The following is a 14,728-nucleotide window of genomic DNA, read 5'->3' as shown; positions in this document are numbered from 1 at the left end:
GAAAAACAGATGTCAGTATAATTGTTTTCATATTAAATAATCTCATAACAGGGGTGTTTGTGGCAAAAAATTACAGAATATGTATCAGTATCTTTTTAAAATTTTCCTGATGAGAATATAAATTTGAAATATTCTCAGTAAGTGATTAAAAGTACACTGCATAAACCCAGATCAAAGTAATGTGTTTCTTTGGTTATGTCTGCTGTATAGAACTCTCACTAACAGTAAAGAGGACACGTTTTCTGAGATCTGTAATTTCGTTGTCAAATTTATTTGTGAAAGTTTTTCATCAACCTAGCATCTTAAACATCTTTTTTTGGTTTGGGCCTTTAAAATACTTCTGAACTGTATTCTCTTTCCCTTCTATAATGTGCATATGAATAATTTAAAGTACCAACTTTTGATTTTACCACTTTTGTAGTTATCAATATAGTTTACATTTGTTCTGAGTGAACTAGTTATTGAAGATGTTAACCTAATATTTCGACTTGGTGGCATTCTGGGTTGCTATATGTGAACTGTAGCATATTACATCATTTGTATTTGTTTGTGGAAGCAGAGTTTATGTATTGTTAGTATCCTTTAAAAAGGTATTTTCGTCTAGGGCAAACCAGTATTAGGCATTCAGATGCCAGCTGTTAGGACACAGTAGTCCTAGGAAGCAGTAGCTTTGGAGATTCGAAGTTTCAGCTTCCTGATAGGTTGTATGACAAGCAGAATATACTTAGGTACAATATGTTCAACAGTAGGAGCATTTTTGTTGCAGGTAATAATTATGGACCATGTTAATCCAAAAGTATCCTTTGAATATTCCAGTAGTAGATGCTGTTCATCCTTACTAGCCTAGAACTTATTTAAAAATAGTTACTGGGTCCCAGTTTAAGTAATTTGTGATTGATAGAAAAGTAATACAGCCTAATCTAACCAAAAATTTAAAGGAATAAAGTCTACATGCATCACCTGAACAGCCTAAGATAGAATGAGGAACTGAATGGATATATTAATTTCCACTTGATACTGGATTTCATAATGGACACTAAGGAAAATAAAGAGCCATATTTATTTTTGGGTCAGAGGCAGTTTATTTTAAATGTGATTTCATTTACATTTATAAGCAGCTTTTCTTGACAGGAATTTTGATTAAGTTGCCTTCAATTCTAATACAAACCTCTGTCGCTTTCAGACTTAATGTGCTCTGTTCCCAACAAAACATATGAAAATATAATTTAAAGCACAGTTTTCACAGACACAGTACAATACATTCACTATACACAGTATAACAAAATATTCCCATCCTTACCTGTTTAGTAATACTGTCACAATGAATAAGTAAATAGAAATTGGAATTTGTTTTATCATTGAAAGAAATTTAACATGCACAATGACTATTTTATGACTGTTTAGCTGTTAAACTACTGATCCAGCCTGCAGTTCTTTGCACTAGAAGGAGCAAAGCTAAATAATAATTGCTGGCCTAAAAATTGTTTTTTGGTCAATTGTAGGTAGATATGAAATAGCCAAGTAGGGCCTTCTTATGCACCAACTAGTTGCTTCTCATGTCGTCTGGATCACCCTTTTAAACAGGATAACACTGTATATTCAGGACCAAGACCATGCTTCAGAGCTGAGGAAATTTTAAGAGGGCAGTGTCTTTAAAAATACTTTAAAATCCCTCATTATGAGGGATTCAGAACTTACGAATTTAGAGGTTTACTCATCTGGCTAGCAGAATTGTCATCCTTTCAAAACATCTGAAAATTGAGGAGGGACCCCCTGCTTCCTAGCTACATGTGACGTAAGATTTTTCATCAGATGGGAATATGGGAAGATAATTTTTTTATGAGCAATCTGAGTTTGTTTTATGGGCAGTTAGCTATCTCAAAGCATTTTTTTATTGCATACTTAGGCAATTGGTAAACTCTCATGTTTAAGGAATAGCACTTGGGAGAAAAGAACACTCAAGGCATGATGGTATGTCGGTGAGGAAAAACTTCAGGAATGGTCCAGATGTAGGTTACTCTAACGGGTCGTATTAGTCATGCTTTTCTTTGACCACCTGCTGCAAGAAGCACTTAATTGTCAATAAGGCTCATTTTCATATTTCAGCAAAGTGTTTATAAAGCTAAACAGACATTTCCTATGAGAATGCAGACTCTACAATGTGATGAGAAAAGTGCCTTTTAAGAAAAGTCTCAAAAATGATGAGCATGAAGAAGAGGCAATAGGAGTCTTAACAAAAGTGTTCCTCTTTGAAACATGCTTAGAATTTTAGTTCTGATTTGCAACCCACAGGACTGGTAGGGTAGTGGTTGCAAGAATTGGCAACACATAACCATCATTAAATTGTTGGCAATAGAGAACTACAAAGTGCTTTAAAACTTCATCTGAAGATGAAGATATAACTAAATTCCACACACACAAAATTTGCACTTAAGTATTTCAAAGTGTTTCCTAACAGATTTCAAGGAAAAGTATTTCACTAAATTGGTTTCTTGGTCCGCAGATATCAAGAGGCATAAATTGAATCTCTTGCACCCAGCAGGCACTCAATGAATGTGTGGTTAATGAATGAATGAACTGAATAAGACTATTTTGTACAAAATGCCATTTATAACACTAAAATGACTAGTAAGTCAGATGGCAAGATTTTCAGCTTTTTAAAGGGCAAAAGATTTGCAAGATAATATAAAACACAGAAAGCACACCTTTTATGTATGTTATTTAAATATGAAAATATTTTTAGCATATTATGTTAAACATTCTTATTTATATTTCCATTACCTAAAGTCTTTCTACTCACAAATACTAACTCCATTATGTAAGGCATGGTAACCAGTTTGATAATGAAGGTATTATTTTGGTTTTGAACATATGTGAGTTGATGTGTCGAAAACTTCAATCACATTACAATCTTGAAAAAAAATCTCAGTGCCAGCCCCTCCTCCCCCCAGTTGATTTCACTGCAATACAATTCAACAATATGCCACATGCCCTCAATTTTATTTTGTTTTGGGGGAAATGTGCTGAAGAACCTAGAGCTTTTTTGTTTAGCACCTTATATCAAAGTAATGAAAATGGGTATGATGATTACATGTGCAAATGTACAAAATCATTAACTCTACAAAGATACATCATTCCAAAATTACAGAAAAAATTTAAAGCATGCATTTAATTCTTTTTCTTTAAAGGGTTGCTGAATGCTTCCCCTGAAAAAAGGTGGCTGTTTTCAAAATCAGCAACTGCTGGTGAGGATTTCTTGGCACAGTTATGACCAGCATGTTATTGCTGCATCTTCCTGATAATCTCAGCCGACACCGGGGGATGGAAATTGATTGTGTGGTGCCGCAGGCCCTGAGCTGTCTTGTAACTCTTCCCACAGCGACATTTGAATGGTTTGCGGACACGAATCTGTGTTCTGTGACCATTCTTAGCGTGGTACTTTATGCCATTCACATTCTGTGGAGAATACAAAAATATTTCTTATTAGATGGAATCACAGAATGTCAAACTTAGGAAACCTCAATTTGGATCTGGATTGTAGTTCCTGGACGGCAGCGGTTCAGAGCGCAGGCTTTTGCAAGGATTCCAGTTGTGTGCTGATCATGGGCTGTACAGATGGTCACACACACAGCTGACTCGAAATTTCAGATGTGCCTCAATTACTCTGAAAATGGAAGTGCTGATTTCTTCCAATATTTAGGACTTACAGACTGTAGAAAGAAAATCCTCTGAATCTTTTTCACTCTAAAGAAAGTTAACAGTGAACAACCCTATACAAATCCTCAGCATGACCAACAAAATATCTTTCTAAAGAAAAAAAAAACATTAGGGCACATCTCAAAGTTTGACGTATATAAATTTTTGATTTGAAAACAATTTACATCTTGCTTCCAGACAACTGTGTTAACAGTTCCCTACTATGCCTTAACTAGAGCTTGTGTCAGTTTTCTGCTCTGCACTAAGCCAGTATCTCTGATGCCACTCTGGAAGCTACCTGTTGCCCAAAGCCTGTCCCCCTGCACACCTGTACATGTTTTAAGCACCTGTGGTTAGACTGGGCTTTACCTTAAGTATTGCATTCAATGAACTTTACAATTTTAAGGTTATTTATATAGTCATTAAGACTGGCCTTCTTAGCATCTGCATGTAAAGTTATCAAAATGCTTTCTGGATTTCTGTTAATCGGTTTTGCTAGCTCACCAGCATATTCTATGTAAGACTCCATTCCTAGATTCTCTCTACAGATTTAACAACCAGTAATCCTCATCCCGATTAAATGGGGAGGAGAGGTGCTCACGGGTATTAAGTAACTAGTGGAAGACTTAAGAACTGATGGCAGAGATGTGGTATTTGAGCATAGCTCTTAACTTCCAAGTCGGCTATTGCCAGATTAGAGAGTAAGGGAACACAGAAGAGACAGCTTGACACAAAAAGTTATTGAGCACAGATTTTAGGAGTGAGCTGTTTCCTATAATACTGCCTAAATCCAGTCCTGGTAGGCCCAGTCCCTTGCCCAGCTAAAGGAGTCCAACACAATATTGTTCCCACTCTTGATGGACTGCCTTTAAAGAGCTAACAGACAACAGCTCCCTGCTGTTGTCTCATGAATATCCAGCACAGTGCCTGGCACACTGTAGATGCTCAGGAACTCTGAGTGAATGAAATTAGAACAGCATTTCCCAAGTATATGCCTCACTAGTCTGGAAGAAGGGTTGCTACTAAATAGAAATGTTTGGTGATTACTGTTACATTAGAGATGTGCAGTGCACATTAATGTTTTTTTAAAAGTCCTTGGAAGAGAACTCTGCTGGACTGTGTTGAACCCAGGGGTGCCAAATAGCTAGCAGGTGGCTATGCTCAGAGTCTAAAGGTTGTCCAGTGATTTGAAGCAGAAGGACAAACACTCTGCCCTGAACACCTGGCTCTGGGCCTTCTGCACCTCAGTCTTGTCCTTCATACATCAATCCTTTCAAACATAAGGTACTTCCTGTCTTGTTAAAAGGCATGCTGGGGGTTTCAGAGCCTGCTGGGGCAGGAAAGGGGAGGGGAGTGGCAGTCACAGAATCAGATCCACTGAGATGTTTGACAGGTAGATATGCCCTGCCAGTCCCTGGCCATTCCATCCATCCCTGCTGAGACCCAGGCACAAGAGTGAAGAGGCCAATGTGTGTATCCAGCCCAAGGAGGCCTTCAGATGACTCTAGCCCCAGCTGATGTCTTAGAGCAACTGCGTGAGAGACCCCAGGTGAGAACCACCTTGTGAGCCAGGCAGCCCAGAGAACTGTGAAAGATAACTGTTTTAAGCTGTGTACTGTGTGTGTGTGTGTGTGTGCGCGCGCGCGTGCGTGAGAGTGAATATTAGTTTTGTGACCATTAGAAAAACACTTCCAACTTTAATATGGTGGAAAGTGTCCTGGCTTACAAATGCTAGGAATGTGCACCTGCCTGCTTAGTAATATCCCATTTATAGCTCAACAAATACTGGGCACCTAGCAGGTTCCTTTTCTGTGGCTGAAGGGCTACTAAAACATTTCATGTCCTTGTTTTCATGGGGAACTTGATGCAGGACACATCACTAAGAATCCAGCTACCTCTGTGCCCCAAACCATTCATACCTTGTCAGAAAATAGAGAAAATCAAAAACAAAAGCATTAACCAAGAAAAAGGCATAGCAACTCTAATGGTATCAGGGCTTAGCCATTCCAAAGAGGCCTGAATTTTTATAATAGGCTAAAAAAAAGATTTTAAGGCCAGAAATTGCTAAAACCACAGAAGCCAGTCCGATGTGAAGCCAGATCTGTCGTTCACCAAGAGAAGGACAAGCCAGAGCTAAGGGATTCCAGCAAGCGCCGTGGCCCATTCCCAGCTTGAATGTAAATATCATGTGTGTCTGGCATGAGACTGTGAGGAAAATACAGCCAACACCACACAGACATCAGCTTTATTACTCTGGAAAAGTCAGGAAAAACATTTAGAAACATAAGGTATTTCCAGGGTTGGTCAAGGAACCTGCTGTGCCATTACTCCTTTGTCTTTGCTGCTGTGATTAAAAATGTTCACAAGTGTCAGTGCGTTGCCCTTCTCACACATGTTAGTGCAAGGTCAGGTCAGACTCTATTGAAACATTTCCCCCATCCATCCATTCAGTTATAGGCCACGGGAACTTCCTCTTTTCAAGACCAGAGGAACTCTGAAAAGATCCACCAAAGTTTCTTATTGTATCCGTCCTGAAACAACTTTGATCTTTCCGAAATATTAATAACAAAAATTAATAATGGTAGGAAACCTGAAATGCTGAAATTGCTAAAATTCTTTGGTCTTAAAAAAATGGAATAAAACTTCAAAAGCTTATCATTCTGGGTACTTGACATCAATTGCCTTAATTAAAACTCATGTTTTGGATGACAGAATTGACTCTTAGAGAAAGTGAGTGACTTGGCCAAGATCACATGGCTGGTAAATGACAAAATTGGAACAGGAACCCAGGGATGTCTGATTCCATAGTCTGTATTTCCTCATATAGTCTCCTAAGGTGATAGGTACTCGTTAATTAGAACAACCAGCTGGTGATATTTGAAAAATCTTACCAGTTGGGAAGAAGGACTGGGATAACAGTCTGGAGAAAACTCTGAATTACAGTGATACTTTGACATGATGCTATTAAGGGAAGGGAAGGTAGGAGGTAGAAAGGAGGACTTAGGTGGGGGGTTCTACCATTAGGAACTACCTGTCCCCTCTGATGGTATAGTCAATAGACAGCAGGCGATTTAGAGGCTATTCCAAAAAGTCTACTCCAAATCAAATAATGAAGCCCAAGTCCAGATGCCAAGCTGGGCCTTTCCTGTATGGGATCTTTGTTGCCAGTACTCAGGCCTTCTTGTGTACAACATGTGACACTTGCCCTAGATAAGACCAGTGGTCAATTTCCCAGGGGCCTGGATGTTGTACACAATGGAGGAGATGAAGTTGCTTGGGGATCTGATGAGGAAGAAGAGTAAAAAATTGGGGGCCGGGTGCAGTGGCTCATGCCTATAATCCCAGCACTTTGGGGGTCCAAGGCAAGTGGATCACGAGGTCAGGAGTTCGAGACCAACCTGACCAACATGGTGAAACTCCATCTTTACTAAAAATACAAAAATTAGCAGGGTGTGGTGGTGCGCACCTGTAATCCCATCTCAAAAAAAAAAAAAAAACCTAAAACAAAGAAAAAAAAATCAAATTGGGGGTGGCAGTAGTGATAATGGTGGGGTTAAAAGTGAAGCCACTTTCCGCAGTGTAGACACCCCACCAGCCCCAGAAAGCAGAAGGGCCTAGGTGCATGCAGGTCCCTACTGGACACTGCATGGCAGCACACAGGGCTGTCCTTGCAAACTGGGTGGGGTCTTTAGGAAAAAAGAATTGTCTCTTCCCTCAGTCATTTAAGTAATATGTTCAGTTAGATAATTGCAGAAATTCAAAAAACATAGAAGAGCATAAAAAAGAACAGATACTATCATTAATATGTGACGTATTTCTTTTCACTATTTTTTCACACATACACACCCACCTCTTTTTTCCACTTATTTTTTGTTACTTTGTGAGCACTCCCTCCTCATTAACTGGTTTTCGGTGTTTGAAAATGGGACACTGTGTATTTGGGTCTGTCTGTGGCTGAAGCAATGTCCTCTATGCAGTAGAGGACTCCAGAGGAAGTCTGGGGGACAGGGGGTTACTGTTTTACATTTCTTAAAAAACAAAACAAAACAAAAAACCTTAAAAAATTCCTTTAATCCTCACCATTCTAACATAAAAATTATCATAGGGAAAAAAACCTCAAAGCACTTCAATCCATCTTTTAAAACTATCTGCATTATAAGGAAGGGAAGTCCCCTCTTTTTCCCTGAATTCAGGCTAGCATGAGCAGGGCAAGGGCGGTGGGCTCAGGTCTGGAACACCTCTGGGAAGAATCCAAAGAAAATAATCCTGCCACGGCTTTGGGGCTCCGGGGCTCGTTGGGGAGCATGCATTTCCCCGTTCCCCTGGGCTATGCCTTGATTCCTTTGCCCTGAGAACATCTGTCACATCTGAGATTTGTGCTGGGTGCTCAGGAAGGACAGTGAGCTATGAGGGGCACAGGGGCAGTATGGGAGATGGTGCCTCAATGCAGAAAAAGCATGTGGGTTGGTCCAAGGGTGAGAACTTTACCTATGAGGGGCGGAGAGGGCAATCAGTCTGGGAGGTTGGTGAGAGCTCCCAGAGGCGGCGGCACTGGAGCTGTGCCTGGAGAAACGAGCAGCGTTAAAATGAGAGATACTGATGGATAGAGGAAGGGAGGGGGACCGGAATATGCCATCCAAATATGACTCTTGGCCATAAGGACTGTTCAGCTGAAGGCGTTAAGCAGCAGCAGATGCAGGAAGGCTCCCTGCTCACGCTGTGTGTGTCTGAAAACAGGACACAAATTACAAAGACAGAAGATAGCCCTCCCACTTCTTCCAGGGAGATCAAAGGTTAACCAATGAAGAGAACTTTAGACACTTATTAGGCTGGAAGATGGTACCAGAAGAATCTACATTAACAAGCTAATACTCTAACAAGCCTTTGCTGCCTTTTTTCAATTTTCCTTCCACCAGTTGCTGCTCCCAGAGACTCAAAGTCCTTTTCCTTTGTACATTACTTCTCTAAAAATGTACTTACTGTTCTTTGTTGAAGATGATGTATAAGCTGTGAGACACCCCTTCCCTGGGTGTCCGTTTCCCATGTGTATATGAAATACACATGTTGATAAACTTGTTTTTCTTTTGCTAATCTCTCTTTTGTTAGAGAATCTGTTGTAACTAGAACTTTTGATGATTGAGGGAAACATTATTTTTTGTTTACTAAGGGCAGGAAGAGTCCTAGGCTGAGGAGTGGACGCGAGAAGGAAACGTGGAGACTTGGCTTTACTGTATGGTCCCTCTCCCGTTCCCCACCCGGCATGAGGTCTGGGAGTTTGGTACCTCATCTTCTCTCCACTCTGTAAATGCCAGTGACATGGTGAGGGCTGCTGATCCTGAGTCAGTATCCAGGAGACTTGGCTGGCAGACAGCTGCCAGCAGCAGCAAGGGAATAAGAAACGTCTGACTTGCCTTGGGAACGAATGAGATGGCAGCACTTCTGGATTCTGCCCGAGTCCACAGTACCCAGCTCATCCCACCCTCTTCTCTGCAGTTCCCAAGCCAGCAATGATGCAGTGAGTCAGATGACATACTAATGGCACTGGAGCACAGCGCTGCCTTCCAGCCAGTTACTTTGGGGCAGAAAGAGCCAGCTGCCAGCTTTGGGGAGTAGGAGCAGCTCATCTCCAGCGCCTGGTCGGAGGTGTGGTCACAAGCCTGCTGTGGCCCTGTGTATCATGACCTGGCATTCTGGCCCAGAAAAGGAAACGCACGCTTCCCTCGCGGGGATCAGGACCACCAACTGCCACCCATGTCACCTGCCAGTTAATGGGGCTGGAGCCGGCAGCCCCTTCAGCTCATGGCTCACTGAATTCTCAGTGGCCTTAGGTGGAGAGAGAACACTCAAGAAAGCCCCCACTAATCCAGACACAGACAACTGAGAAACTGCCAAAACCCAAGAGAAAGAAAAGCAAAAGAATAATAACAAAACAAATGAGGAGGAGGAGGAGGAGGAAAGGATTCGAATAAGAAGAATAAGAAAAGGGATGGAGCTAGAGGTGGGAGAGAGGGAATGCCTCCCCTGTACCCTCTGCCCAGAACCCAGGGCATAGCTTGTATTGCCTTTGTTTTTTTGGCGGGTCAGCATGAGTACAGGTCATTACTTGGTTCCCCCGATTTTTTTTTTTTTTTTTTTTGAGACGGAGTCTCCTCTGTCACCAGGCTGGAGTGCAGTGGTGCAATCTTGGCTCACTGCAAGCTTCGACTCCCTGGTTCAAATGATTCGCCTGCCTCAGACTCCCGAGTAGCTTGGGATTACAAGCATGTGCCACCACACCTGGCTAACTTTTGCATTTTAAGTAGAGACGGGGTTTCATCATGTTGTCCAGGATGGTCTCAATCTCTTGAGCTCGTGATCCACCCGCCTTGGTTTCCCAAAGTGTTGGGATTACAGGCATGAGCCATGGTGCCCGGCTGGCTCCCCCTTTTAACATGGCCGACGTGCAAGACACCCCCAGCCTGGTGCTCGGCTCTGGAGAGCTGGCAGCAGGACGGCAGTGGTAGGGAGGAGCAGCTGCAGGGAGACCAGCACAGGGAGGGGCCCCTCACAGCCTTCTCTGTAGAGATCAAGAAAGAAGGAAAAGGTCTTTTTCTGCAATGAAGCGCTGCCGTCTGGAAAAATAGGCTTGTCCAACAATCCCGTGGATGTTTTGTATCCCAAGGTAACCCCTGAGTGGCCCTTGCCTCCTCTCCCAGCTCGGCGCCTCTGACGTATGTACAGATGCATCCTGAGACCTGTTCTGACCCAAATGCAGGGCTCCTCCGGCAGCCCTCAGAGGCTTCCCACATCTGCAACCCGGGGAGTTGAATTCAGTTTAAACAGTGAGCATCTGGAGTTTGTGTGATGGGACTGTTATGGTACAGAGTAGGAGAAGCCTAAAAAATGCTAACTTTGTGACACATTTGTGTGCCATGCTTTTATATCAATAGCAGCTATGAAAAGTACTGAAATAGATTAGTGTTCAGAGACACGTATTTCAGAAGGGACAATATAAGTGCTTATGCTACCATATTTTTAAGCTTTAAAAAATCAGTCAATCTGCTATGCTGTGAGTGAATTAGCCTCTCATCAAGCATACCAGGTATATTTCTGATTTTTATCTTCTAGCTCACAGTTGGATGTTAAAGAGCTGCTAACACCGCATCGGGAAGCATTTTTAAAATGCCCTCTAGACCCATACTTGACTACTGTGGTATTTCTCGTCGTTTTGTTCCTGTTCCTTAACAGAAAATTTAGCACCCCCAGCTGCCCATGACGCCCAGTCAGGCCCTCAGAGACCTGGGTCAGCAGACAGGCGGCTGCAGTTGATGTGGGTGGTTTGGTGAGAAAAATATCAAAGACCTTTTTTCTCCTGATCCCCTTTCATGCCAGTGGGTGGAAGGAAGCAAGAACCTCCTCAGCTGGAAGCTAAAGACCCTACCACAGTCCCCAGCGGGCTCTGGGGGCCATCTGGGGCTTTTACAACTTCATCGTGGTTCCCCGTGAGCCACCTGTACGACCATCCATTGGGAAGGCATTTGGCAAATAAATAGGTTGACACATTTGATATTCTCTTCTGATGGGCCCCCCAATATGACATGAATTTGAAGACTATCAAAGACATGGTCCTACAAAAGATCCCTCTTGACTGCCAGGCCCCCACATCGGACCGCAGAGGGAAAAGTCCCGCAGCAGCCTTGGGCGAGCGCTGCCCTGAGGGCACCTGTGCACACACAGGGGTGAGGCCCATACACTCTAATGCAAGAGGGGAGCGTCTCCCTCTATTTCATATGCTTTCTTTAAAATCAAGAAAGGGCTGCTGCCTTCCATGAAGCTTGCCCCGTTTCCGCGTGGTTATGCCAAGCACGCAGCACCTATTACCTTGTATCTCTTTTTACATCCAGGAACTGGGCAGGCAAAAGGCTTCTCTTCCCCTCCATTCATGCACATAGAGCTGAGGATGGCTTCAGAGCTGATGGCGCTCTCTGTGGTCCAGGACTCATCGCTGTCTGACTCCTCATAGTCCACCTCCTCCTCGTCATACTCGCTGCCTGCAGGACAAGAGCAGTGCACGGACCGTCAGGAGCGCTCATCTCCCCGCACGTTCACCCGGCCACCCCCAGGACAGGAGGCGTGGCAGTGGCAGGGCAGCAATGATGGCCCGTGGAGAGGGCTCTCTTGGGACCAAGGGACAGTAAACACGTTTATTCCCTTACACCTCAGGAGCAAGAGCCCTGCGTTCTCACCTAAGAGACCGAGGCAAGGGCTTCCCAACAATTCATGGCTAGGAGTTAGCGGAGCAAGAACATTAACTCAGTTCTATGGCAGCCCAGCTTGTGGCTGCAAAGGTGCAGGGAAGACTCGCTCTGGGCCCAAAAACAAAAACAAGCAACACTGACAGGCTCCTCACAATCCCTGTGCTAGTGCCTGACACCCCCAAATGAGCAGAACCTGTCCCCTCAGTTTCAGGCTTTATTGGCCTAGTAACTGCAAAAATCTCCGGGGTCAGGGTACGCTTTGGACTAATTAGGTATTTCCACTTCAGGAGGAATGAATTTCAGGTCTTTTTCTTTAGAGATTTGAACTGGGAAATGTGGAACTAAAAGAGGGTTACCCTCATGCTAGGGAGCAAGAGACATAGAAGGCCAGGAGCTCTGAGGGTAAATCGCCAGCAGCAGAATGCAGGGTGGCTCCTGGAAGATGAAGTGACCCCCCACACATGCAGTCCTAGGCACTGCATCTGCCCTTCAGCTCTTGTGACACTTCCCACTAGGGCTGACCCATCGCAGTCATGCAGCTCAGAAAGGAAGCAGGGATTCTCTTATATTCCTAAGGGTTAAGAGCTCTGCTAAGAATCGAATTAACATAGACGCTACTGACTTGTGTGCAAGACGGCAGGGATGGAGAACCGCTTCAACAAGCAGCCTCTTTTTGCTCTTTTTTAATGAGGCCCAAAGCCATTTATTTGGAGCTTTTGCACAATACAACCCTGAAGGACATAATTCTACAGATCATAAACAGTGTAAAATAATATGTTGACAAGTCCTAATGCATTTACAAGCCCTGTGGAATAAATAGGAATTATAGCACAACATTAATAAGAATTATATGGCAGCAATTACAGTTGTGAAATTCATCTCCCAGGTGTGAGGCTAAATTGCACCAGGGGCCTGCCTGGGTGCGTCAGGGGCTTACTCTGCTACATCAATTATTTCAACACCAAATATTGGCACTTTTATTGGGTTTCATTTTAATAGGCATTAATAAGATTGTTTGAAGAGCCAGTTGAGCCAGGAACAGGGACGCCGGCATCTGAGGCTAAAAGTTGAAAGGAGCCAGGAAGGAAGGAAGGGCCCTGAAGTTTACTGAGTGCCTATTACGTTTCAGGCTCATTGTATGCATTATCTCATTTAATCCTCCAGTAGTAACCCTATGAGGTGGGATTACTGTCACTTCTATACACACGAGCAACTGAGCCCCAGTGGGTTAAAACACTTAGGAATTCTCTGAGTTAGCCATTAAGGGACAGCGCTTTTTCCCACATTGCTTCCCAGCCCCCAATGCCAGGCTCTTCTGAGGGGTTCCCTGTTAATCTCCTTTGAGTTGCTGGCTCTTCACCATTTAATACTGAGATGGAATTCAAAGCAGTCTGTTTTGAAGTCTGTTAGAAATTCTCGGGTAGTGCAGAAAAAACAATTTGGCAAACACGAAGCTTTGGAGTTAAATGTGGATTTCAGTAAACTCCGCTGTACTTGGCCATAACTCCCTAAATAAAGAGAGACAGTTTGGAAATGGCCGTACCAGATGACACAGGGGTACCACTCTGTCACGTTGCTCGGGGTCTGTCCTGGAGCAAATCTTGAAATCTGTTTTTAAGTAGGGCCTTAAGACATTTTACTCTTAAACAAATGCCACATGCTGGCGTCCTTTAACTTGCTTGTTAGAAAACTATAAATGCCATTTCACAAAGCTCCTCCAGCGGGACTTCAGAAAGAATGACTAATTCACCCATCTAATTGGGCTAATTTGTTAACCTGAATACCAAGAACCATGAAACATTTAGAATGGGGGAGGGTAGGGCACCCCAGACCAACTGGGGGCTTAATGAAGCCAACAGAAGAGAAAACTTCAAAACTCCACTGGATCAAAAGCGATCAACTCCTGCGGGGTTGAAGCTGCCTATAGCGTCTCCCGGAAAGCCCATGGTATCCAACCCCAAGTGGGACAGGCAGGGGCCATACAGCTTACCCTGCAAATCAAAATGCTTCTGAGAGGGAAAGGTAGTGTGGGTTGACAGGTGTAAGTTGGGACTGTCCCAGGCAAGGTGACACACACGCCACTGACGAGCAGCTGACCACCAGGTCCTTGGGTGAAACTGGTCATCTCCCTCAGTTGGAGCAAGGGTCTTCTGTTTATACTTAATTTTATCCTCTAACAAAGAACATCGGCATAGACCTGGGTTCCTGCCTTTGCTTTCATTAGCTGAAGGACAAGCTACTCGGCTTTTTTTTTTTTTTTGAGACAGAGTTTTGCTCTTGTTGCCCTGGCTGGAGTGCAATGGCTTGATCTTGGCTCACTGCAACCTCTGCTTCCCAGGTTCAAGTGATTCTCTTGCCTCAGCCTCCCAAGCCGCTGGGATTACAGGCATGAGCCACCATGCCTGGCTAATTTTGTACTTTTCAGTAGAGACGGGGTTTCTCCATGTCGGTCGGGCTGGTCTCAAACTCCCGACCTCAGGTGATCCGCCTGCTTCGGCCTCCCAAAGTTTTGGGATTACAGGCGTGAGCCACCTCGCCCAGCTTGCCACTTGGCTTTTATTTCCTCTTTCATAAAATGGGCAGAAGTCTCTTCCTTGCAGGTTGAATTTAAGGATCAGAATGAGTGTGTATAGGATACCTGGAATAGGAGGACTTCCACAGAGTAAGTGCTGAAAACACGGAAGGCAGTGTAAGCAATGCCATCTTTGGAATCCTATTACATAGACAGATTCCATATAAAATAACTACTTTTAGAAAGGCCTGTGGTGAAACCAAACAAGAAGATAATTCCAAAA

General features: G+C 43.5%; 1 protein-coding gene across 2 annotated transcripts in view; it reads right to left on the bottom strand.

Annotated features, from left to right (window-relative positions):
* Window positions 1-1,058: 1,058 nt before the first annotated feature.
* JAZF1 (JAZF zinc finger 1) overlaps window positions 1,059-14,728 on the bottom strand; it is a 344,361-nt gene continuing 330,691 nt past the window's right edge. For both annotated transcript variants that reach the window (XM_002751446.5, XM_009002227.5), the window contains exons 4-5: window positions 11,557-11,726; window positions 1,059-3,456 (exon numbers count right to left, since the gene is read on the bottom strand). In XM_002751446.5, the coding sequence (XP_002751492.1) occupies window positions 3,280-3,456; window positions 11,557-11,726 (347 nt within the window). In that variant the 3' untranslated portion in view covers window positions 1,059-3,279. The remainder of the gene's footprint in view (window positions 3,457-11,556; window positions 11,727-14,728) is intronic.

The sequence above is a fragment of the Callithrix jacchus genome, chromosome 11 (assembly GCF_049354715.1).
Source record: "Callithrix jacchus isolate 240 chromosome 11, calJac240_pri, whole genome shotgun sequence".
Lineage (NCBI taxonomy): Eukaryota > Metazoa > Chordata > Mammalia > Primates > Cebidae > Callithrix > Callithrix jacchus.
This window is presented reverse-complemented; position numbering and strand designations above follow the sequence as displayed.